The sequence below is a fragment of the Argentina anserina genome, chromosome 2 (genome assembly GCF_933775445.1).
Source record: "Argentina anserina chromosome 2, drPotAnse1.1, whole genome shotgun sequence".
Lineage (NCBI taxonomy): Eukaryota > Viridiplantae > Streptophyta > Magnoliopsida > Rosales > Rosaceae > Argentina > Argentina anserina.
In genome coordinates this window covers 4,199,959-4,225,402 of record NC_065873.1, presented here as the reverse complement: position 1 = coordinate 4,225,402, position 25,444 = coordinate 4,199,959, and the positions used below count along the sequence as shown (strand labels likewise).

Here is a 25,444-nt window from a genome sequence, read left to right as displayed (position 1 = left end):
GCCTGACCGGAATCCGTCGAACTCGATGAGATACAATCTCGACCCGGCCACCTCGACTGGGTTTACTCGACCAGACCACACAAAAAAAAGACTTTTACCTATGGTAAAATCTGTCGGTAAAAACAAATTGTGCAGGTAATTCTCGAAATTACCAAAAAGTTAATCTTAGTTAGTATATATAATTTATTGTTTTACAGTGATATAATTATAATTGTTTTATATGTAATGTATCACTTACCTTGTGACAATTAATGCGAGAATTGTGATGATCCAATCGAAAGTGCAAGAGCAACAACATTTACACACAGTTTATTCGGTAAATTCACAAGTAAGATATAAATTAGTGTTGTCGTTTTTATCAAATTTCATTCAGATTTGATGAAATTTTGCATGTCTCTGATTTTTTAACGTGTTATACGCTATGCCATTTTAATTTTTATTAAATAAATTTGTGGCCTGCATGTAAATGATTTATAATGCTATTATCTGGCATTATATTTATATATCGCATTAAGTATATGTGAGCAAATTATTTTGTGAATATTACTTAACCTTGCAAAATCATTTAACTACGCTAAATGATATGCTCTACTTATTATACATGCTATGCCTATGTTATTTTTAAATAATTATTTTACTATGCATGCTGTATGAAAATGAGCATTTTATAACTAGAAAAAGGACAAACATATTATTGTGATAAAATATTTTCACGAAGCATTGGAAAATAATGACCATTGCAATTCTTGGCCCTGCAATCCAATTTTATTACTTGGAAATTAATCAATTTGTATATCTTTATTGTGATGATGTAACTTCATAAAACCTCAAAGTTACTATAATGTATATTGGTATATATGTTTAATTCGTGTATGTTTATTTAGAATTTCAGACTACGAAATTAATAAGTTGTGTACTATATCTTCAATTGGTTAAACTGGTACAATATTTGTTACATATCGTGCGCGGTCGCACTGAAGAAATCTATTTGGCAAAGCCTCGGTCAATGAGGTTTTATTATGTGAAAACACATCTTTTTTGGTTGACCGTAGGTACAGACAATCAAATCATGTTTAAAACGGATGAAATTAGAATTTATTTGTGACTTTTTATAGGATGTTGTCTAATAATTCTTTTATTTTTTCAAAGCCTTAAATTAGAGTATTATATATTTTTTTCTAATACAAACCCGCAAGACCTGGCCCATAAATGTTGGCAGAAATCCTGATTCGTCTAGGATTTGACTTCTAGGCTTTCCTAATGATTCTCCATCATAATTACTAGTCTTGAACGAATTCCTAATACAAATAGGACTCTTCATGCAACATTAATGCTCAACTGGTTCGATCAATACTCCTCATGTAGCAAGGATTCCTAGCATCATAAGAAACAACTCCTTATTCAACTCAAATTCATTAATTCAGTTCATTTACTTTATTTCTCCATCATTGTGAATCCATGACACTTCTAATACAAAACTAAGTAAATATTGAGATAATAAGAGAGAAACATAGCAAAAGAAGGGTAGGTGAACCTATATTTTCATAGACATATTTATGTTGATCAAATACCCCCATAATTAAGCTTTGTTAGTCCCTAAACAAACTAAAACATGAAAAATAAAAACTAAACTACATTAGACTCTACTACTCTAACTACTCTCAACATTAGTCTCAGGAATCGATCCTTCATATCATATGTCATGCTTTCCAAAGTTTAAACAAGTCATAGGCATTATACATAACAAGTAGGACTTGGGAGTGACCAAAGTGAATATATAGAGCTCAACATGAAATAGCAAGCAATGATCACCTTACAAAGGATCACTCTTTTAGTCTATACTCAAAATACATGGGTTAAATTCACTCAATAGATATGGCATGCAAGCTCTTTAGTGAAAACATAGATATCATGAAAGATATCAACTACATGAACCAATGAACCCAAACCATAAGTTCAACATTTATGACTTATCTCCACAGATCAAAGGCTATCCCATTTCAAGGATCAAGAAAAGTCTTTCATTAAGGTTGTAATGGGGCTAACCTCATGGCTAAGAAAAAAAGGATAAAAAAAAGTACAAAACATTTAAACCAAGTAGAGCATACCAATCATCCTCTCTTGCTTCCTCAAAACAATGACCAAATAATATCTTGTTGGGCCATTACTTCATTCTAAACTCATATATAAGGACAAAGGCAAAAATAGAAAATTGCTAGGCCTTCAATTAAAACATATCTCCTCATACAAAAACATAAGGGGACTTAACTCATATCTTTCTCATTCTTATTTATGTTGTACACATATGCTTAAAAACTTCTTCTTTCCTTTTATTTTTTCATTTTCTTTCTTAGCATCTCATCTTTTTCTTTGAATAAGTCAATCCCTTCTCCCACACTTACTCGTCACACACCTTATCTTCTTATTCAATGAATATCACGCAATCACCATAGCATAGCCTTACTAAGAACAAAGGTAAAGATACAACTATACTAAGGCTCATGGTATAAATTAATATGGGTGATGAAACAAAGGCTATGTGTCACGGGTCGACTTTTGTAGAGCACAAGCGGACCGTGCGGCACTTACTAATCGATGAACGAGTAACAAGTAAGCCAAGTGAGTACCTTGCAAGGGACAATGGAAACCACACGATATTAGTATAGTGTTAGTGGCAAGCAAGAACACAATTTATATAGTTGTTGGGCAATCTCATGAACAATTAAATAGGCAACAAGAATGATCTCAAGGGGCACAGATAATTGAATAATTCATCTCTTTATTGATGGTAAGACGTTAAGGGAGGCGCAAGTACATGTGCTTACCTATACTAGTTCCGTAGGCCAACCGTCGCCGCCTAGGAACCCCTCCCTATAATAGCATATTTTGTAAAACTAGACTTGGCAGGGGGAAACATGAAACCTTTCCACCATGAACCTACTTAATAAAGGAAATTACAGAAAATATAAATTACAATACTGCCACTAGCACGCAAGCAACCGACCATAGGCATGACTCATGACCTTGGACAAGGTTGCTTGCGGCCTTACAAGTGCTGCCCCTAACATCCTCCCCCACTAAAGCTGTCGGCGCTCTCGACGACTGCCTTGGAGTTGAAGTCTTCAATCTTCTGCTTGAACTTCTTCAGTGTCTCCACATTCTCCGAGCTTACTTCTTCATCTCCAAACTCCTTCCACTTCACCAAGTACTGTTGGCGTGGTCGCTCTTGAACTGCTTGGTTTCGCCCTTGACTTTGAACGTGCTAACAACTCTTTCGGCTAAAATCTCCTCGATCTCCTTTGGCTTGCTTGATCTGATCTCCACAGGCGCTCTAGCAGGCTTGTTGCGGGCTTGGTCTTCCTTGTCGGGATGGTGCGGCTTGAGGTTGCTGACATGGAACCCTGGGTGAACTTTCATCCATGGTGGTATGGCGATCTTGTATGAACACTTTCCTACTTTTGAGATGACCGGAAGCGGGCCTTCATATTTCCTGAACTATCGCTTATCTTTGGAACGGAGGAAGACTGGTCCGAAGACGTAAACACGTACAATAATCTACTCATTATTTGTACAAATCGCATCAACATGCTCAATATATAATTCTCATCACCACTGTGATCATATTCACAAACGAAATCCTAACAGTATATAATATAGCAAACTATATATATATATATGTACCTATTTACTATTTATACAATATATATATAATCCACTTTATTATATACATGTCATATTTCATAAACACGTCCGAAGACAAAACGTTTTAACAATTCTTAACGTTAAAACCACGTACAATAATCTACTCATTATTTGTACAAATCGCATCACATGCTCAATATATAATTCTCATCACCACTGTAATCATATTCACAATGAATTCATAACAGTATATAATATAGCAAACTATATATATGTACTTATTTACCATTTATACAAATATATATATATATATATATTCCACTATACATATACCTGTTGTATTTCAATATTTAAACCTCTTGCAAAATTTTGAATCTCCGTAAGGGTAGATTTGTAAATATGTGAGATTTTACTAACCTTATCAACTCGAGCGTAATTCCACAATTTCCGAAGGTAACTTATTTCCTAGATTTATCGATCACCTTGAAAAGATAAGAAAAGAATTTACATACGTTTCGTAAAACCTTTAAATGCCGAAACAGTAATAATCTGTTACTGTTCAGCAAATCTGGTTTTACGAATTTACTGTTCACTAAGTACTATTTACTGTGTACTATTCATGTATTTACTATTCATGTAATACTGTACAAATACACATCCATTACGTATTTCTGTACGGGTACATACTGTTTACGTATTTCTGTACGTACGAATACTATTCAAATGTAAATACTGTCTCAGTAAATATTAATTACTGATTTACCCTTCTGAATTTCCTTTTTACATTTACTGAAAGTAATTTATATTTACATTTACCGTATGTAAAATAAATTTAGATTTACCGTACGTAAATCACTTTTACATTTACCGCACGTAAAAATAAATTACAAAATTACCATTCGGAATCACTGTTCACGCGCCGCCGCACGTGGCGGCGCGTGTTCTACTCCGCCCCTACACGGCCCAAGGCCACCTCCAGACCTCCTCACACACTCGCACGCGCCGCCTAAGGCGGCGGTACTCCACTCTCCACCTACACCTCCGATCCCCTTCCAAAATTCTCGCAATCGATCCAGAATTCTCCCAATCAATCCCAAAACACCACACAATCACACACAACAATCAGTTTTATCAATTCTTACGTAGATCGATTCGTCGTCGGTGATGCTTGAGAGGCCGGCGACGTCGATTCGAGCAGTGGCGAGCTTGAGGGTTGCAGCGGAGGGTCACGCGGTGCTTCAGGGACCGGCAGTGAGGGACACGAAGGCTTGGAGGCGGAGATCGCGGCGTGATGTAGAGGGAGGCTCGGGGAGAGAGAGGAGACTCTTGGCGGCGAGATGGAGCGGCGCGAGCTCGGGGTTTGGCGAGGAGGATCGCGCGGTCCTTTTGGGCTAGGCGGTGTGGCCTACAGAGGGCCGGTCGGCGAAATCGCCGGTGAGGCTAGAGAGAGAGGGAGGGGAATTGGGGAGAGGCGAGAGAGAAGAGAGAGAAAGAGGGAAATAAGAGAGAGAGGCGCGGGGTGAGGGTTTCCAGAAATGGAAACCCTAACTTCAATAATTTTCTATATATACCTGTTTCTTAAATCGGAAACTAACTTCCATCGTTAATAACGTTTATGTACGATGTCCGATTCGAACGCGTGATGTGTCCACGAACTCGTATCGACGAGCTCTACAACTTCCGTAAAGGAAGTTTTCACAAACGAGCAACGGAATAAAAGTCTATATATTCGTTGCGGAAACGTAACGTTTTTCTAATTAAACGTTCCGAGAACATTTCCGTTTTCGTTTCGTAAAGTCGCAAACAACCGAATTCATTTTAATTGAATTTCACAACTTAATAAAAATTAAACAAACCAAACATCGTTCCGAAAAATCGGGTTATTACATGTCAACTTCCATGTTAGATGTAGGTATAAATAGTTAGTAGTCAGGAGCATGAGACTTTGGAGAAAGGTTTAGACAAACCATTGTAAAAATCCATGCTAGGATTTCAGTTTGTACTTTGAATTCATCAATGAGAAAAGTGACGCTAGTTCCACAAAACCGAGTATGCATGTGATTACTTGTTAACTCCCCCATACGCATTTGGAATTCGGGAAACACTTGTGCATATAGAGACTTGTGAGTTGGGATAATTACTCATAAGTTTAGAATATAAATATCCGCTGCGTAGTACAAAGAATCCGCACAAGGATTCAAGCATACACCATCAAATACAAGGTGTAGTGCAAGGAGGCTGGCTAGGATTGATACCCTAGCGCCATCACAGGTAGAAGGCAAGGCGAGAAAAATTTACTTGCGCACGATTATCATATATTGCACGTGATGTCTGTGACACTTAGCATCATGAACCTCACTTCTTTAATTTGGAAAGCATAAATTCCACGTTTAATTTCCAACTATACGTAGAGCTCGCTCGGATGCTTTATCAAAATCTGATAATTGACCTGCTCGTATTTCTCCGGAAAAAAAAATTCTCGTATATCAGGTTAACTCGACGAGATATGTAGAAGTTACGTAATTAACGATGTTATTACCGCAAATACAAAATGTGCCCATATGTTTCATTCGGAACAAACCTGTAAACAAAACTAACTATAGCTAACTCAGCTAATATTCCACAATAAATTAAAAGATTGCTCATGCTAGATTGCAACCTTCCTGACCTACACTTCCAAGCATGACTTGCCAGTTTGCCTAACATCTCCTTGCTAGCCCCTTTGGATTTTCTTTAAGTATCCAAATCCAGAACCAACTCATGATCAAGCAACAGCCCCCTCTTCTCTATCATATTTCTTCCGGAACTAGATTTAGCTATGGATTCAAACAACAGCGAAATAATCCATGATTTCCCACCCTTTTTCAAAGTCTTCAAAGATGGTAACATAGAGAGGTACATGCCACTCCATGGCCCCGTTCCGGCGGGACTCGACCCAACAACCGGAGTCCAATCCAAAGACGTGGTGGTCTCGCCTGAAACCGAAGTAAAAGCTCGCATTTTCATCCCCAAAATCAACGATGGAGGTCAGAAGTTGCCCCTCTTTGTCCATTACCACGGTGGAGGCTTCTGCATGGGATCGCCCTTTGGTGAGATTGGAAAGAATTTCCTTTCATCTCTAGTCCTCAAAGCCAACGTCATTGTAGTTTCTGTCGACTACAGGCTAGCCCCAGAGCATCGTTTACCGATCGCCTACGATGATTCCTCAGCCGCTTTGCACTGGATCGCTTCCCACTCTAATGGAGAAGGGCCTGAAGCTTGGCTGAACGAGCATGCAGATCTGAATAGGGTTTTCTTGGGCGGGGAGAGTGCTGGAGCCAATATAGCTCATTATGCTGCAGTCCAAGCTGGGGTTAATGCTCCAGTAGGGTTGAATATTGTTGGGTTAGTTATGGTGCACCCCTTCTTCGGAGGTAAGGAGTGTGACAAGATGTATCAGTTTTTAAGCTCGACGAGCTCTGGTTGTGATGATGACCCGAAACTGAACCCGGCAGCGGATCCGGACTTGGAGAAAATGCCATGTGGGAAGGTGTTGGTTTGTGTTGCCGAGAAAGATTGGCTGAGAGATAGAGGAGTGAGCTACTATGAGACTTTGGAGAAACTTAAAGGGGAAGGCTTTGCTGAGTTGTTTGAGACAGAAGGGGAGGACCATTGCTTTTTTCTGTTCAACTCCGAAGCCGACAAAGCCGGCCTTTTGCTGCAAAAAGTGGTTGATTTCTTCAATCTGAGCTGAAATTTTTGGTAGATTAATCAAAATATCAACATCCATCTAAGAGCTTTTTGTGAGCTAGAAGTGTATTTTATCTAATTCTTTCAGTTATCAAGTCATATATTCAAGTGCATGATAGATGCTGATCGAGTACGTGTACCTATTAGAACAGTCGTGCCATAATTGACGAATAACCATATGTTGCACAACGAGCTAGCATAAATATATATGTTTACCTTGTAGAACATATTTTTATCAATGAAAACGCTGTTACGCTGGAAATATATCAGAAGGCATGCAACAATTGTATTTGTATGTACAAATCTAACTAGTACAGTGCAAACTTGATGAAAGTTGAATCTGCAAATTTGAACAACCGAAAAGATGGGGGGGGGGGGGGGGGGGTCAATGGGTTTTAGACTTCACAACTGCTTTATTCTGTACCACACACGAGTAAAAGATAGCAGGCAGAAGATTTAGTTGTTGGAATGGAGTGGCTACCTCTGCATACTGAACTATGGAGAAAATGCACTGAGCGACACCACCAATTAGTCCATATATCTCACTAATCTCAGGGAGACTATCAGATGGTGTATACGGAGGAGCCCGATGATAGAACCACCACCTGTTTTTTCCCCGCTTCATCCACTTCACGTTTTCCTTTTTGCTCTTGTCACCGAGCTCCCAAATGGAAATGATTACAGCCAAGATAGCCAACAACATACCACATAAGGCATAATGGGGCTTACTGCTCGAGGATAGTTGCTCGAAAGTAGCTGAAGATATCTCTAGACCAATGTATATGAGAAACGATCCCCTCCACCGAAATACCCTACTTAGAGTAAATCAATAGTAACAATTTCAGTTAAAACAATGATATGAAGGAGCAAGCATGTACATTATATATGTACATACAGGCTTATTTTATATGTACGAGCTTACATTACTACTACCTTAGCCTGGTGGCTTGTTGAACAGGCAAGACAAATGAGAAAGATGGTGGGCAAAAGGCATAGTTGGATTGGATTATCAATATGCAGACTGAAGAAATAATGACAAAGATGAGAGAAAAAGTTTAAGGGATTTAATTCGATCTTTTTTTTCTTGATTGATAAGTACAAAGCTTTCACAGCTTAAAATGCAAAGTCAATGGACAAAACACAACAACTCTTCTGCCTACTCCGTACTAACTAATGGATAAAAGACTAACTATATATTTACCATTGTTTTAAAAAGCGAAGGCGTACCCCAATGCGTTTTCTTGAGAGCCTTGAGCCTTAGAACTTGAGCCGCATAAGGCGTAAGCCTTATGTTATAAAACATTAGTAGTTAAATGTGTAAATATATAATTATACAAATACAAAAAAACAATATACATAAGAACTTACCAATTTATTGCATTTAGATATAATAAAATTCATAATCCAAACGTTTTATAGATAGTTTTCATTAAATTAAACAGATTATATAAATAAATATAAAAAGATACTTAAAAATATTATTTTCTAAGGCGTAGTAAAATGCGTAAAAGGTGTAAAAACGTAACATAAGGCGTAAAAAGGCGAGCCTCGGTGTCCAGACCGAAAAACAAATGCGTTATGTAAGTAGCTTTAAGTTTTTTAAGCTTTTTTAAACATTGATATTTACAATTGATACACTACCAGAAAGCATGTGATTAGGAGATCAGATTGCTATTTCTCAGAGGGAACCAACTACACACGATTTGCAATTAATGTAACTATTTGAAATCCATACGACATGAACCAACACAAATGACCACAAGTCATTTAAATGAAGACAACGACAAAAGGAACGAACGACAACCAAAGCTGCTGGGTCTGCAGATGCGCTTGCACCCCCTACCTGCAAACCTGCAGTTCCTTTGCATTGCACTCAAACAAGCCAACACAAATTAAACAATCTACAATACTTTAATACTCCCCTCAAGCTGGATCAAGAGAGTCTCTTAACCGAAGCTTGAACAAAACACGATCAAATTGAGTTGTTGGCAAAAGTTTTGTAAACACATCTGCAAGCTGCTCACTAGACTTAATATATACTGAACTTGGTTTTGAATAAAGTGACAGTCTACTTCAATGTGTTTGGTCCTCTCATGAAACATAGGATTTACAACAATATATACTGCATCCTAGTTATCACAATGTAAAGTGATAGGAGAAGAGAAAACAATGCCAAGATCACTGAGAAGAGTCTTCAATCATATGAGTTCACATGCAGCTGAAGCCATTTCCATGTACTCAGACTCTGCACTTGATCTATCAACTACATACTACTTTTTACTTTTCCATGTAACCAAGTTTTCACTAACAAAAGTGCAAAAACCAATTGTGGACTTTTCTATCAATGACATTTCTAACCCAATCAAAATCAGTATAACCTTCAAGTTTAAAATGACCATGCTTTTTCATGAGAATGTCTTTAGTCACTGAGCCTTTAAGATAATGAAGGATACGCTTAGCGAGTTGCAAATCGTATGAATGAGGATAGTGCATGAACTGACTGACCATACTAACTTTCACAAGCGATATCAGGTTTAGTAATGGTTAAATAAATTAACTTACCAACCAATCTTTGATAAAGAGAAATGTTAGTGAGTGTTTCACTTTCTGTATCAAGACAAAGGTTGCTTGGCCGTGGAGAACGAGCAGTTTTGGTGTCTTGCATTCCAGCTTCCTCAAGTAAATCACAAATATACTTTCTTTGATTTAAGAATAAGCTCCCTGGAACTTGATTCATCTCAATACCAAGAAAGTAGTGCAGTTGGCCTAAGTCCTTAATGGAAAAGGTGGAATGAAGAGAGACTTTCAATGCTTGAATCTCAGTAGCACTATCTCCAGTGATAATGAGAACATTAATATACACTAACACAATCAGTCTTCCCATTTTTCTGTACGAATGAACATAGATGAGTCACCATGACTTCTTTTGAATCCAAAAGCAAAGAGAACTGAACTCAACTTTGAGTACCATGCTCTTGGAGATTGATTCAAACCATACATAGCTTTGTGAAGCTTGCAAACCTCTCTTTCTTGCTCATGACCTGGAGGTAGACGCATATATACACCTTCTTCTAAATCACCATGCAAAAATGCATTCTTAACATCCATTTGAAATAGTTTCCATCTATAATTCACTGCAATAGAAAGTAACACATGGACTGTGTTTATTTTAGCAACTGAAAAAAGTCTCCTTATAGTCAACACCAAAAGTTTGAGTAAACCCATGAGCGACAAGTCTTGCCTTATGTCTCTCTATGGTACCATTTGAATGAAAGTTAGTTTTGTAAATCCATCGAGCACCAACCACTTTGTGACCTTTTAGAAGTGGGACTATGCTCCAAGTGTGATTTTCATGCAAGGCTTTTAGTTCTTCTGCCATGGCTTTTCTCCAAATTGGAGATTGGTTTGCTTCTTCAAAGTTTCTAGGCTCAGAGGAACTACACAAATTGTTGAGAAAAGCAATATGAGAATCAGAAAACTTGTTCAAAGTAGCAATGTTGCCTAGAGGATGTTTAGGAGTATAACTCTCATAACCCTACAGTCTGACATTAGCTTTCCTACTACAACCAGAATATCTTCGAGGAGTTGGTTGAGTCTCTACTGGACCTTCATCTATATCTTCAACAACCTCAGCATCATCTCCTCCGACATTTTCTCCTTTAATCACAACCTCTTGGGTGTCCTGATCAATTTCTTCACAACGAACGGACTGATCCTGACCTGCAATAGTCGTTTCTGATGAATCACAGGAGCAACATCAAACAAATCACCTTGTAGCTCCTGACTAATAGTGGTCATTTCTGACTGAATCACATGAGCAACATCAAACATATCACCTTGCAACTCCCCACGAAGAACATTGACAAAATGATATTTGCTTTATCAAATATGACATCTCTAGACAAAAATAATTTCTTTTAGAAGAACAGTATTTTAGAAACAAGTACTTAACAGCTCTAGGATCCAACTTGTCTCTTTGAGCTGATTGAATATGAACACAACAGATGCAGCCAAAAACATGCAGATGACCAAGGTCAATTTCTCTTCCTTTTAGCACTTGAAACGAAGATTTAAATTCCAACACATTGCTTGGAAGTCTATTGATCAAATAAGCAGAACATTATATAACATATGACCAAAATATTTACGGAACATTAGCTTGCAGCATAATTGCTCTAGTTTTCTCAAGTAAATCTATATTTTTACGTTCTAATACACCGTTTTATTGTGGTGTATCAACATAGCTTGTTTGATGATAGATGCCATGAGTACTGAGATAATTTTACATGACCTTAGTGGTGTATTTAGTGCCATTATCAGATCTTAATGTGAAAATACTTGATGAAAAGTAATTTTTCACAAGCTTATGAAAATCTTAGAAACTCTTTGCTACTTCACTCTTTGTTTTCAACAAATAGACAAATGTTGTTCTTGTGAAGTCATCAATAAAAGTAACACAATATTTATAAGGGCTAACATCTGTCTATTCCTTGTACTACGGTGTTGTCATCTGTTTAGTCCATGTTCTTTCAAATTAATTTTGATGGTCCTTAAAGTCATACTTGCTAATCTGAAAGGGCTATTTCGTTAATATCTCTATTAGTGTGATGATGTGGCAGTTATGAGCTCTATAACTGACTAAAACACCCTTGTTCAATATAAGCCCACCAGTCCAGTCTAGCAATGAACTATGACCATAATCAATAATCAATCAAATACTGCAACCCCTTAATCAATAACCAAGAAATAGCCACCGTAATCTCCGATACATCCAAAGATACCTTCTCTGACCCTCTCCCACATGCCGTCGACATCTTTCGAACAAATCAAAATCTAGCCAATGACAAAATTAAAGCATTGGAAAGTCTCTGATTCTTATGAACCCACCAAAGCTTGAAACTTTATGATCCAAAATGGCAAAGTGCTTCCAAAGATTGGAATTTGGTAAGGATCAAGTCTGTGGGTTCTGAAACGACGTCGTTGTCGTCGTGGAGACCGTGAAAGAGGCAAGGATGGTGCTGGCTATGCTATGATGGTTGCCCTAGATGAGAGGCCTCGCTAGTAAGCCATGTACGTGGCTCTCTTTAATCTGGTTAGAGTTAGAGTTTTATGACTGGAAAGAGTATTTGCCTATTGGGAGTTTGGGACCGAAGGTTTGTGTATAGTTGAAGATAGCTGGGTTTGGTTTGTAGATGAGCTATGGCTGAGGGTAGTTGAAGAAAGTATGATTAAAGAAACAATCGAATAAATTCAGACTAAAGTAAAGAAATGGAGGAAAAAAATCAAATGATAAACAAGGATATTTTGGTCGATTGGAGAGTTTATAGTTCGCACATCGTCACACTAACAGAGATGTTGATGAAATTGACTTTTTGGATTAACAATTGTAACTTTAAGGATCTTTGAAATTAATTTGTATGGATGTGACTAAACAGATGACAACACCATAGTACAAGGACTAAATAGATGTTAGCCCTATTTATAACCATCAACTGAAACAATTCTTGCTGAACTCCAAATATCCAAATGGATTAACTCAAAATCCTTAGAAGCTCTGGACAGGGAATTAGGAAAACACAATCTAGTGGACTTTGCTTTGTGACATGTCTCACATTCAATAGAGCTTTTACATTGAGATGGAAATAAAAAAAGACATGACATGTGAAGATGGATGAGCAAGGCACATATGCCAAAGTTGTTGATGAGATGAAGAGGATTTTGCTTCAGCAAGAAGACTCTTTGTGAAGCTTGGAGAGGCTGAATGTAATAGAGAATGTGAGGAAGAACCCTTCACCAATCACTCTCTTTGAAACTTGATCCAGTAAGACAATATTACAAGTTGAGAAAAACACAAAATATACTAGTTAATGAGTCAATTTACCAACTCACAGAAGCTTGAAAGGAAAGGAAGGTACAAACATGACACTAGAGTGTTTATGTTCAGAGAAAAGCTGTTGAAATAGCTTGTATGATACTTGGAATGTATGTAGACTCAGCAAGAAAGCCAGCAAATTGATCAAGCATAGCAATAACCTCACCATCTTGGGACTTGCCTTGTCTCTGCTGAATAAAGGCAGCAAAAACATTGCGAAAATTAATAGGTTTAGAATTGCCAGAAGATGATGCATCTTTGTCTTTACCCATGATGAAGGAGCAGAGAAAATGAAGATGGAACTACGAAGATGAACCTATGAGAATGAATGAAGAGCAGAAACAAGTCCTATAAGGATCACTGCTCTGATACCATGAAGAATTAATGACAACGATGAGAGAAAAAGTCTGAGGGATTTAATTCGATCTGTTTTTCTTGATTGATCAAATACAAAGCTTTCACAGCCTAAAAGGCAAAGTCAATGGACAAAACACAACTCTTCTACCTACTCTGTACTAACTGATGGATAGAAGATTAACTATATATTTACAATTGATACACTGCCAGAAAAGCATGTGATTAGGAGATCAGATTGCTAGAGGATCAGTCAGATTTCTCAGAGGGAACAAACCGCACACGATCTACTATTAATGCACTATTTGAAATCTAGACGACATGAACCAACACAAACGACCACAAGTCATTTAAATTAAAATGATGACAAAAGGAACAAACGACAACCAAAGTTGTTGGGTCTACAGCTGCGCTTGCATCCCCTGCTTGCAGACCTACATTCCCTTTGTACTACACTTAAACAAGCCAACAAAAATCAAACAATCAACAATATTTCAATACAGACGCAGGAAAATATATAGAACTAGATAAATGGCGCACTCATATATAGCACATATCAATCCGTATATGTCAGAGAAAGTACCAAATTGTCCGCGATCAGGATCTGGATGATAAAACCACCATACCAATCCGCCCCTCTTTGATTCGACTCTGTCTTATTGACCCTTAAAAATAGTCACATGATTGAACAAGCTACTGAGAAGATACCAATTAACATTACAGTCTGTATAGCTTTAGCGTAACGGGGACCAGTTCCGTAAATAAGTAGAACGAAAGTTGCCACTAACGCCGAAGAGGTACTTAAAATTAAGAGCAAGGCAGGAGTACTAGTATGTGAAAAGAGAAAGAAAAAAAAAACTCAAGAGTCAGGATTCATGAGTCATAAAAGTATTGAAAGCCTACGTAGAAATGAATGATTTTAGTAATAAAATTAACTTTAGCTAAAAAATAAACATAATAAGTACGTTAATAGAAGGTATATCCGTATATATATCCTGACGAAAATTGTGAACACTTGGAAGTATCGACAACTAACTTTTTTATTATATTAGGGAGTTGCAACTCGTAACAAGAATTACGTGATTTCTACAGTCAAACAAACATAAACAGAAAACGTAAAGCATCAAGTCTATTGTGCCTCTGTCACAACCCGAACCAGATTATGACTAAAGTGGTGAAAAGTATTTTTTTTTTCAACCAGTCTAAAGCATTTTTTTTCTTTGAAAGATAGAATCATATTTTTTTCTTGAGAGTGAAAGACTTTTCAGAATCTTAGAATTGAATTGAAGGACCACTGCAATTATAGCTGAAAATGGTTTTAGTGAGCCAAAGAAAGTTTGAAGGGAATAGAATACAACAATTATTATAATTATAGTAGTTGAATGTAGTTGTGGTGAGCTAAAGATTTTGGTGAACTGACAAAGAGGTTGAAAATATTATAGAGCTTGGCATAACTCTCAGTTGGCTCAGTTGTACAAAACTGAAGAGAAATAATATACTGAACTTCACCATTGAGGAAGAACAAAAATTCCTTCAATATGTACAAGTACAAAAGTATAATTCCCTTACAAAACTTCCACCACTTTGGTAACAAAATACAACATATTAACCCATGGCAGTAAACCTCTAACTTCACACTAATATAACAGCAAAATCTGCCATACTGACCAAAATATGTATTGAGCAATATCTAATTAGGGTAGCAACACATACTCAGTATAGTCAAGCAAAACAGTAGTAGCATAAAGTCCACAAGCAAGATTTGACCCCTAGTTTAAGACAACTCTGGGATATCGAGGTCAAAGCACATTGATGTGAGGTATTACTGGATACGTGATGTGTTGGAAGCTAAGAAAATGCTGCTGAAGAAAATTCATACAGACAAAAATAGTTTGGATATGATGACGAAGTCTCTACCGAAGAAGAAGTTCGAGTTCTGCAGAAGCGCGTCTGGAATGGCGCATCCCTCCATCTAAGTCAGGAATGGGAGATTGATAGGGTCAATCCCTTCTTAATAGAGGTGAGAAATCTCTATGAGATATTCACATGAGTAAATCAAACACACCTATAGCTTTGGTGACCCATTAATTGATGAAGTTGATTTTGTTGAAACTTAGAGCAACTTTTGTTGAAGGTAAGAAATAAATCTACAACCTTATGGTGGTAGGTGGTTAATTTGTTTGACAAAGAAAGAAGAATGCATTGATGAGCATGCCAACATTGAGAATGAATCAAGGAAGAAGATTGACTTTGTTTCCATGCATGTTACATGCAAATGCATGAATTGCACAAAGATGTTTGCCTATATAAAGGCATGAGAAGTGGTGCAATAAACATAGAAGAACAATAAGGGAGAGATCATCTTGTGTGTGATCAAGAGTGAGAGATAAAGAGAAAACTCCAAGTAGAGAGTTTTGTGTGTGTAGCAAAATAAAGTGTGTGAGAGTGTATCCCTTCAAGTGTGAGTCTTGAAGTAGTGTTTCTCTCGGTGTAATCTTTTTTCGTATAGTCGAGGTTCTTTATTGTTGTTACCCGTGGACGTAGGCAATTTGCCGAACCAAGTTAAATCTTGGTGTTCTCTATTATTTTTATTTTCCGCTTGTGGTTGTGGGTTATTTTTATTTCTATTCTACAGTTCATTTTTCCGCATTCCCCAACAAGATTGGGGAAGACACGAGGAAGAAGAAGATGACCAGAAGGGTCATTTCCCAAAATAACAGAATGATTTAATTTTCAGAGTTCTTTTACCACATGTTGACATGTCAACAAGATACAACATGGTAAATTTTCATCGGCTAGAGAGGACCATTAGACATGAGCACTGAAAAATTTCTCATTTTGAGACGCAACTACGCAAGAAACAAATAGATGAGAGAGAGAGAGAGAGAGAGAGAGAGAGAGAGAGAGAGAGAGAGAGCTCGAAGAGTTCGTGAGAACAAATCTGGGAGTTACTGCATCCTCATCGCCAACAAACAGGGTCGGCGACTGGCTATCAATCGGGGAAAAAGATGAGTTCACGAATCTCCCTCGTTTTCAATACCTTTGCTTGGGAGCTTACTCTGTTTAGAAACCTATCGAACCCATGATTCTAGTTGTGTACAGCTCATTGTAAATCGAAGAAAGGGAGATCGTCATTAAGTTTCACTAATTTTGGAAGATGAAAATCTGGGTTTGATCGGCACATTCTGATTCTTGTTTGCATGAAAAGGATGGTAAATTTGTATTTCTTACTGGGTATGGGTTTTCGATGTCACTGAGGCCATTGCATAGCATGGGGAAAAATCTTCCAATAGACGTCTCATTCTCATTTTCAGATTATGGCATCTTATTTATATCTAATTCTGTCACGACCCCGAAATTCCGAACGATAAAAATTCGAATTCAAAACTATGAAAACTCTAAAATAATTATAAATATATTGAAATCATATTACATCAACAGTGTATCAAACCTGACTTCAAAGTACGACTCAGTCGACATGAATAATACATCACCAATGTATACACTCAAGTATTTAAACAGTTTGAAATGTAATATTCACTCGATCCTCAGCACAAATAGAAAAAGTGAACCCTCAGTAATCCTCCGAGCCTGCTAATCCCCACCTGCAGAACTATCACATACACCATCGATTTGGTACACCGGGATTGTAAACACAAACCTGGTAAGCTTTTCAGCCTGTATGAGTAAACCAACATTTTAACATACATCACATACAAAGGAAATGTAACAAATATCATTTTTAAAACATGTGTACTCATGAGACCTGGGCAGCCAACCTGGTTACCCATTAATATTTTAAAACAGGTGTACTCATGAGACACGGGCAGCCTACCTGGTTATCCATTAACAATTTTAAAACATGTGTACTCATGAGACAAGGGCAGCCCACCTGGTTACCCATTAACATTTTTAAAACATGCGTACTCATGAGACACTCACCACATGCCACTTGACAAAACCACACAAGCACAACATCAATAATACTAAGGTACATTTTTCTTCTCTTCTGGCAAAAAAAAAAACACACATACACTTCAACTATATAATTATCCTCCAAAAACCTCCAATTTAGCGATAGGTACATTTTATTCACTCTCGGTCACATCCTCCCCAATCAATATAATCCAACAAAGCGCGAACAATATCTCAAAGCGATAAATAAAATATAACAACATATAAACAATGGAATTATATGCACGATCTCATTATCACTTAAAAGTGTATATATATATATATCACCATATATATATATATATATATATTTTTATATATGTATACCAATCTCACAACATACAAATAATCAACGCATACTAAATACGCCTAGTTACCACCATGGGTAACAAACTTAACTTGAGGTTTACTCAACTTTTCGCTCTCGGTAGCAACTTGCAAGCTCAAGTGAGATTCACTCACTTGGTTCAACATACTCCAAGTACCTAAGTGACACAAGTCTCATTTAGTAAACAACCAAACCGAGAATAGTCAAACTCCTGAAAACAACCAACAACAAATTCAACCTTTAACAACAACTAACTTACTCAAGAATTAACCCAACACATGCAAATAACCTATGTAAACGCTCGTATCGATGAGCATATCACAATGGAGTAAACCATTACTCTGAAACATGACCCAACACACCGCCACACGCCGCCAACAGTGGCGGCACTACCACTGTTCCGGTGACCACCAATGATTACCACAATTTACCACCACAATCTATATAAAATTTCCAACAACTTTCTAGTTGACAACAAAGTCTAAATACAACTCTAAACAGTCCAATCGACGAAAAACATAAAATCGGCAATATTCATAGACCCTTGAAAAAGAAATCGTCGATTCTCCTTGTGTGTTTTGAAATAGATAAAACTGTTTTAAAGGGTTGATATACATCCTACAAGCTTCAAAACACAAGAAGAATCACCTTGATTAGTTGCTGAAGAATGGAATTCTCCTCACTTCTTCAAAACGGGATAACTGCCTTGTTCTTTATTTCTGGGCTTCAAACAGCTCGAATATCTCCCAAACACTAACCTAGATCAGTAGGGGAAGAAGAGACGGTTCCAACGCCACTGGTCTCACTCAATTCCATCACCGGACGATGGAGATATAGCCAGAGAAAGATATGGTAACCAAGAGGTGAATAATAACCGAGCTGATTTTGGGAAAAAACTGATTTTCTTAATTTCTAATATCATTTCCTTTCTTTTATACTCATTCCAAAATCAGAGACCTAACTTATGTTGCTAACAAATTTCGCATACGACATCTGATTCAAGCGTGCCGCGCGTCTACGAACTCGTATTGACGAACTATACGACTTTCATTAATGAAGTTTTCTAAAAAGAGTGACGGATTAAAAGTTAACTCTTGGGTCAAATGAACTTAATCAAATAACACACATTTGGCTCTCGAAACCAATTTCAACTTGGAACAATGACAAAAATAAAAGACGTAAAATGTGAATTTAATTAAATTTCGAGAAATTAAAAGAAATAGTATTGAAAATTGGGGTTATTACACATCCTTATTTTTCTAATTATGACCTCGTGTTTACATAATATAACGGATTATATGTAGTTAAATTTTGGCGACGCTTCTGTGGAGCCTGAATTGTAGTGGCTTAAAAATTGAATTAGTTACATTTACAAAGTACTACATGATTTTGTTTACAAGTTATTCTTAGTCTTATGTTGTCTGCTAATCAGGACTTTAAGAGTCGGCATACTGCATGTTATACAACATTAGTCCATCTACATCAGAAAATTCAACAGTCGTTGCATCTAAACCTGCATCTCCAGTTTGCTACTCATGCATTAAGAATTTTGTATGCATGACGATCGATGGAAGACAAATGTCAATCCCAGGGTCGAAAAATATGGTGCCTCATGTGGCTATGCAGCATCTAAGTGTAGCAATAGTAAAGCTGAAAATACAAGATAGAACAATAACGAGTAATAGCAGTGGAAAATATAGAAGAATTTCACTTTTCTATTGAACAATTCATATTACAAAATTACACCTTAATCTATGATAATATAGTTCTCAAAAGTAAAATACTTCTTACTTGATAATCATAATCAAGTATTGAAACAACCTAACTAAGATCGTTGCTTCAAGTGTCAATTACAACCTCACTAAGATCGGTGTAATCACACGTACTTCGACTTCATTAAGCTTGTCGATGATGCCACTAAGGTCTTCATTAGAGTCACTAAGATCTCCTAACACAAAGCTCTACTTTGATGTGAATTTCTTCTACCTTGTTTTCACCCTTTCTCTTCTACACTCCATTTGACTTGTGGCAACTCCTTGCCTATATATCCCCTGCCTATACACGGCAATTCCTCCTTGATATGGACAAAAATCCTCCTTAACAACCTTCCTAATAAATCTCTAAATAGAAAAGGTAAAACCCAAATACATACGGAATACATCCATGTAACCATATCCATTTTCTATATTTATCTCTATCACCCTTTAACATAAAATATATTTGAAAACATATTCTCAAATATATCTTGATCCACTCTTGAATAATAAACTTGAATTGAATCACCTCTATGGAAGGAATACCATGTCGTGAGATATTCCTAGACCAACTAGGAAACTTCATCTAATAACCTTTTGTAGATTTGATCTCCTCTTAATTCTTTAGTGACTTGTTCTCCACATCTTTGGTTCTTCATCACCTTTATGGAGGCCAATATATGTACCTTCAATCTCTCCCTTTGGCCTTCCATGCACCTTTCACCATCAAGTACCTATACACTCACAAAGAACACCAAAGTACAATTTTAATCAAATAACCTAATCTAAAAAGCAAGTTGAACCTCCTACATTCTCAACACGAGAATAAGTCAATTGGTATTAAGAATCAATGATCATCATTTTTAAGATATCAAGTGATATGATCATAGGTTCTGAAAAGAAAACAAGAAATTACCAATAAAAAATAGAGGAGTCCTCGAATCGAAGAATTTGCAGATTGGGGACATCGAGCTAATCCATCGATCTCCTCTGAAAGTTACCCCATGTATGAATTGAGACCATGGATAGATAGAGAAAGGTGAGAGAAGTCAAATAGTGATGGCGCGCCGGCTGGAGTCACTGCAACGCGATGTGAGGGAGACGGTGGAGAGGCGGAGAGCAGAACTGAAGAAGGAATAAGAAAGAGATAAGGGGAAAAATGACATATGCGGTTGTGAAAGTGTGAAACCCTAGCAAATTGGGTTAAGTTAAGTTATTTTTTTTTATTTTAGAAGTGTAAGACTCGGGGGAGGGAAATTTTCAATAGCCAAACTGAAAGAGGAAAACTTCCGCAAAGATTTTGGAAAATTGGCTAGTTTGGTTTGGGGGGAATGATAAATTTCCTATCTTATTCACACAAGAGATATGGAAAATTCTATTGTATAACCTCTTTACTTAGTAAAAGCTAGTGAAAATGTAAACATCAATACACAACACTACAATGTTCACATAGTTATGCAAGTATGAAGAAGATAAAGTTTGAAATGTCAAAATGAAGGAGACAATATCCCCGCTAACGTATTTTCTATTGTGGAAATATTATTATTTTTTTATTTAGATAAAGTGTAAGTTTTTTTACACAAACGATACGAATGACACTAACATAGAAATATTCGACCACACATATTATACTCATATCATAGTGAAACATGTCTGTAGTGCAAAATTCGCCAAATTTCGATAATGTTCGATTCTCGATCCATACGGTCAACTCTAATAGCGTTTTTTACGGTTTGCGGTTGACCATGCTGATTGAGACATAAACGTTGTCATAAAATTTTGAATCTTGTACCACATGAGTATTTCATCATAGTGATCACATTCTACTATCAAATTCCCATGTGAATCTAGAAAATTTTATATTTCGTGAATATTGACATTTACATCACAACATGTACACTAATGTGGTATAACCATCTTACTACGTTATATATGAATGTTTGTCATTCTAAATCAACTATATCGAGTAGACCATATTTTCAAAAATTGACCGTAGAATGTAATCGCCATAGTTAAATATAGTTAAGGTTCAAAATTCATTTATTTTCAACAATGATTAGATCTCAATCTTTCCGGTCAACCCTTATATATAAACTCTTATCATAGATTTCTTCATACCTCTCTAAGGGTAGCTCCGTTATGCGAAAATAATTTATGAAAATTTTTACACTGGTGCGTAGAGCATACTATCGTGTGTGCGTAATATTTTCTGACAATAGTTTCGTACACCTAAGCTATTTTCTATGATTTTTTTAAAAAATTTCGTTATTTGAATATTATTTAATACTCAAACATGGCTTATGTGGCACAATACTGACCTTGTATTCAATTAATTTTAAATTATTTTATTAAAAAATTATTTTTCATAATTTTATAATATCTTTTTTTTACCATAATATAAAATTAAATTTCAATTGAAACTCTAAACCCTAGCCCCTTATTCAAAACCCTAAACCCTAAACACTAAACTAAAATCCTACAACTAAATAGCTATGTTTTGTTGTACTTCACCCATTGCAAGTGGCGTTCTCCAGCTCATATCGAACTAAAATCTTAGAACAGGCAAAATCTATTAGTTGTATAAATGATTATTCATAACAAGATAAGATTCATTTTCTGTTGTATAATCAAATACACTTGACATCCCTTCGAACATGTTGAAATTTTTGAAACATAAGCACACAACACAAAAGTTGTATTAGTTGTATAAATGATTATTCATACAAGACAAGATTTATTTATGTTGTACAATCAAATGCACCTGGCCTCTTTAAAAACATGTTGAAAGTTCTGAAACATAAGCACACAACACAAAAGTTGTATACATAATTATTCATACAAGCCAAGATTCATTTTTTGTTGTACAATCAAATGCACTTGGCATCCCTAAGAACATGTTGAAAGTTCTGAAACATAAGCACATAACACAAAAGTTGTATTAGTTATATAAATGATTATTCATACAAGCCAAGATTCATATTCTGTTGTACAACTTTTTAGCAAGTTCAGTTGGCATCCCCTGCACATATTGGAACATGATCAGGCCAAATTATAAGAAAAATGAGTTTCATTCAAACAACCAAACATGTATTGTGTGCTGTAAAAGTACTAGTCATGTAACTAGTAATTTGAATTTGTTGTGTCTACTGTTTTGCATTTTGCAAAAAAATGATGAAGATTTCTATACAACACCCAAATTTCAAATGTATTGTTTGATGAAATTAAAAAATAAAAAGTCATTGATAACACAACACATGGTGATAAGTTTAGTTGTATAATGATAATCGAGTCATGAGACAAGCGGTTACCTCCATTCTGTTGTCTAATGTGTGTTGTGTGATTGAGTTAATTTAGTAGTGAAGTGCGCTCCATTCTTCAAGATACTCCGGAACAAGCACTGGGAAATGATAACTTGGGGCCCGGAATAAGAGGCAACTTTCCTCTAGCTCAAGCCCTATCTAGCCTCTTTCTCGGTGCTTTCCACCCCAGTGCCGGGAGAAGTGTTGTATTTGTACTTAGCCGTCTCCCAGACGGCGCTAAGCTTCGCCTTGATCCGGCAATAAGAAAACAAGGAACTCCAACTGTACTATAGCGGTAAGGGCCTCAACGGCCCTAGTACCAAGTACCCTTAAATTGAAAAACTAGCCTTGGCTTTGATCACCACCGCCCGACAGCTTCAACAATACTTCCAACATCACACTATTCATATCCTGACTAACCACCCACTTTGCTAGGTCCTCCAGAAGTCAGAGACCTCGGAGCGACTTCTGAAATGAGCTATTGAACTTGAAGAATTAGACATTCACTTCAAGTCTAGGATAACGCTGAAGGGTCAAGCCGCCACTGATTTTATAAGTGATTTCTTTCCACCAAAGGGAACCATAAATGAAAATAGAGTTGAGGTCGTTGAATGGACGCCACCATGGGATCTCTAATTGGATGGTTCTACAAACAATAACTCCAGTGGGGTGAGAATAATTACCACTGATCCAAAAGGGAATGAGTACCCTTACACCCTGCGGTTCACAACATCGAGGCCTCCAATCATACGATTGAATATGAAGTCTTGATCGCTGGAATATAACTATGTCGAGAGTTTTTAGAGGCCACCAGAATTCGGGTTTTCAGTGACTCTTAGAAGGTGGTCAACAAATTTGACGGCAATTACCAGTCCCACCAACCCCGGCTCATCTCGTATTAGAATTTGGTCGGTTCGTTACTCTAGTAATTTGACTCCTTCCAAATCAAGCGGATAGCCGAGCCAAGAATCCTAGGGCGGATGCCCTGCCCGGCTAGCCACCGCTGAGCTCGAAATGACAATGTTGGGGGCTCATTTTGAAACTTTGGACCAGCCCAGTATCTCCAGGCCTTATTCAGAGATTTTCTCCATTGAATAGCTTCTACCACCATCTTGAATAGATCCCTTTATCAAGCACCTCACGGTAGAAGAACTCCCAGAGGACAAAGCTGAACCAAAGTGTCTCCGCCATAGGGCTGCCTTGTATATCGTTCGGGATAGACATTTATTCCGAAGGGGCCAATCTTTTCCCTAACTCAAGTATTTGGCCCTAAAGCGGGGGCGTCAAGTGTTGACAGAGTTGCACAGCGGAGTGTACGTTGACCACGTTGGGGCAAGGAATTTGGCATAACACCCTCTGAACCAGATACTACTGGCCCAACATGGAAGCATACTTAAAGGCTATAATCGAGGCGTACGTACAATGTCACCAATACGCCTACTACTCTAACCGCCCTTCAGTCCCGCTTTCTGTCATTGTGTCTTATATCCCATTTGCACAGTGGGGCCTTGACTTGACTGGAGAATGGCCAACCACCTCGGAACAGTTAAAATACGCCATTGTGGTGGTCGATTACCACACCAAGTGGATAGAACCCGAACAATGGCCAAGATCACCACGGACCGGGTGACGAGTTTCTTATGGCGGTGTATTTATTGTCGTTTTAGGATTCCTGAGGTGTTTGTGACAGATAATGGATTCCAATATGATAACGACAAATTCCGAGAGTTTGCCCACAAGAGGGACACCAATGTTTTGTATACTTCGCCAGCCCATCCTCAGAACAATGGTCAGGTCGAGGCTACATGAATTTGGGCCCAAAAACTCTCGGAGGTACTATGGGCATTTCGGACAACCTCAACTGCCGCCACGGGTCATTCCCCTTTCTTTTTAGCTTTTGGCACCGACAGAGCGGCTAAGGGCCATAGTCCCGGTTGAAATTAAAGTCCCAACAGAGCGGCTCGAAGGCTATGATCCAGAAACAAACACCGTGGGATTCCAACTTAACATGGTTTACTTGATGAGCGCCGAGAAAAGGCTCACCTCCAGAATGTTAACAATAAACAATGCATCGCCAAGCACTACAATAAGAATGTCCACCTCCGACCACTGTCGGTTGGTGATTGGGTCATGAAGGAAGTCATACCCCAACCTCTAGGTTTAAAACCCAAGTGGGAAGGTCTTATGGAAATTATTGAAGCTATTTGTCCAGCCACGTTCTCCCTCCGGGACACATCCGGCCGAAAGTTGTCACACCCATGGAACACCCAACACCTCTATTATTTCCCCAGTTAGTTTGCGACAGGTCAACAAGTCGCCCAGAAGCAACAATGGCCTGGTATATTATCTCTCGTTATCTCCAAGTTTATTTTCGCCAAGTTTATTTTTCTCCAATGATTCACTATGGTACTGTCTGTCCTACCGACTTGGTCAAATAAAGATGTTATTTCCAGACAATATTTGCCTCAAGTGTCCATTTTATTATCCATTTTAGTTACTCCCCATATCATTA

The 25,444-nt window shown here is 37.4% G+C and overlaps 1 protein-coding gene across 1 annotated transcript; it reads left to right on the top strand.

The window, feature by feature from the left end:
* Positions 1 to 6,426: 6,426 nt before the first annotated feature.
* On the top strand, positions 6,427 to 7,629 carry LOC126784447 (2-hydroxyisoflavanone dehydratase-like). The gene has a single exon (XM_050509910.1). The coding sequence runs from the start codon at positions 6,461 to 6,463 to the stop codon at positions 7,373 to 7,375; it is 915 nt and encodes a 304-aa protein (XP_050365867.1). The 5' UTR covers positions 6,427 to 6,460; the 3' UTR covers positions 7,376 to 7,629.
* The last annotated feature ends 17,815 nt before the right edge of the window (positions 7,630 to 25,444 follow it).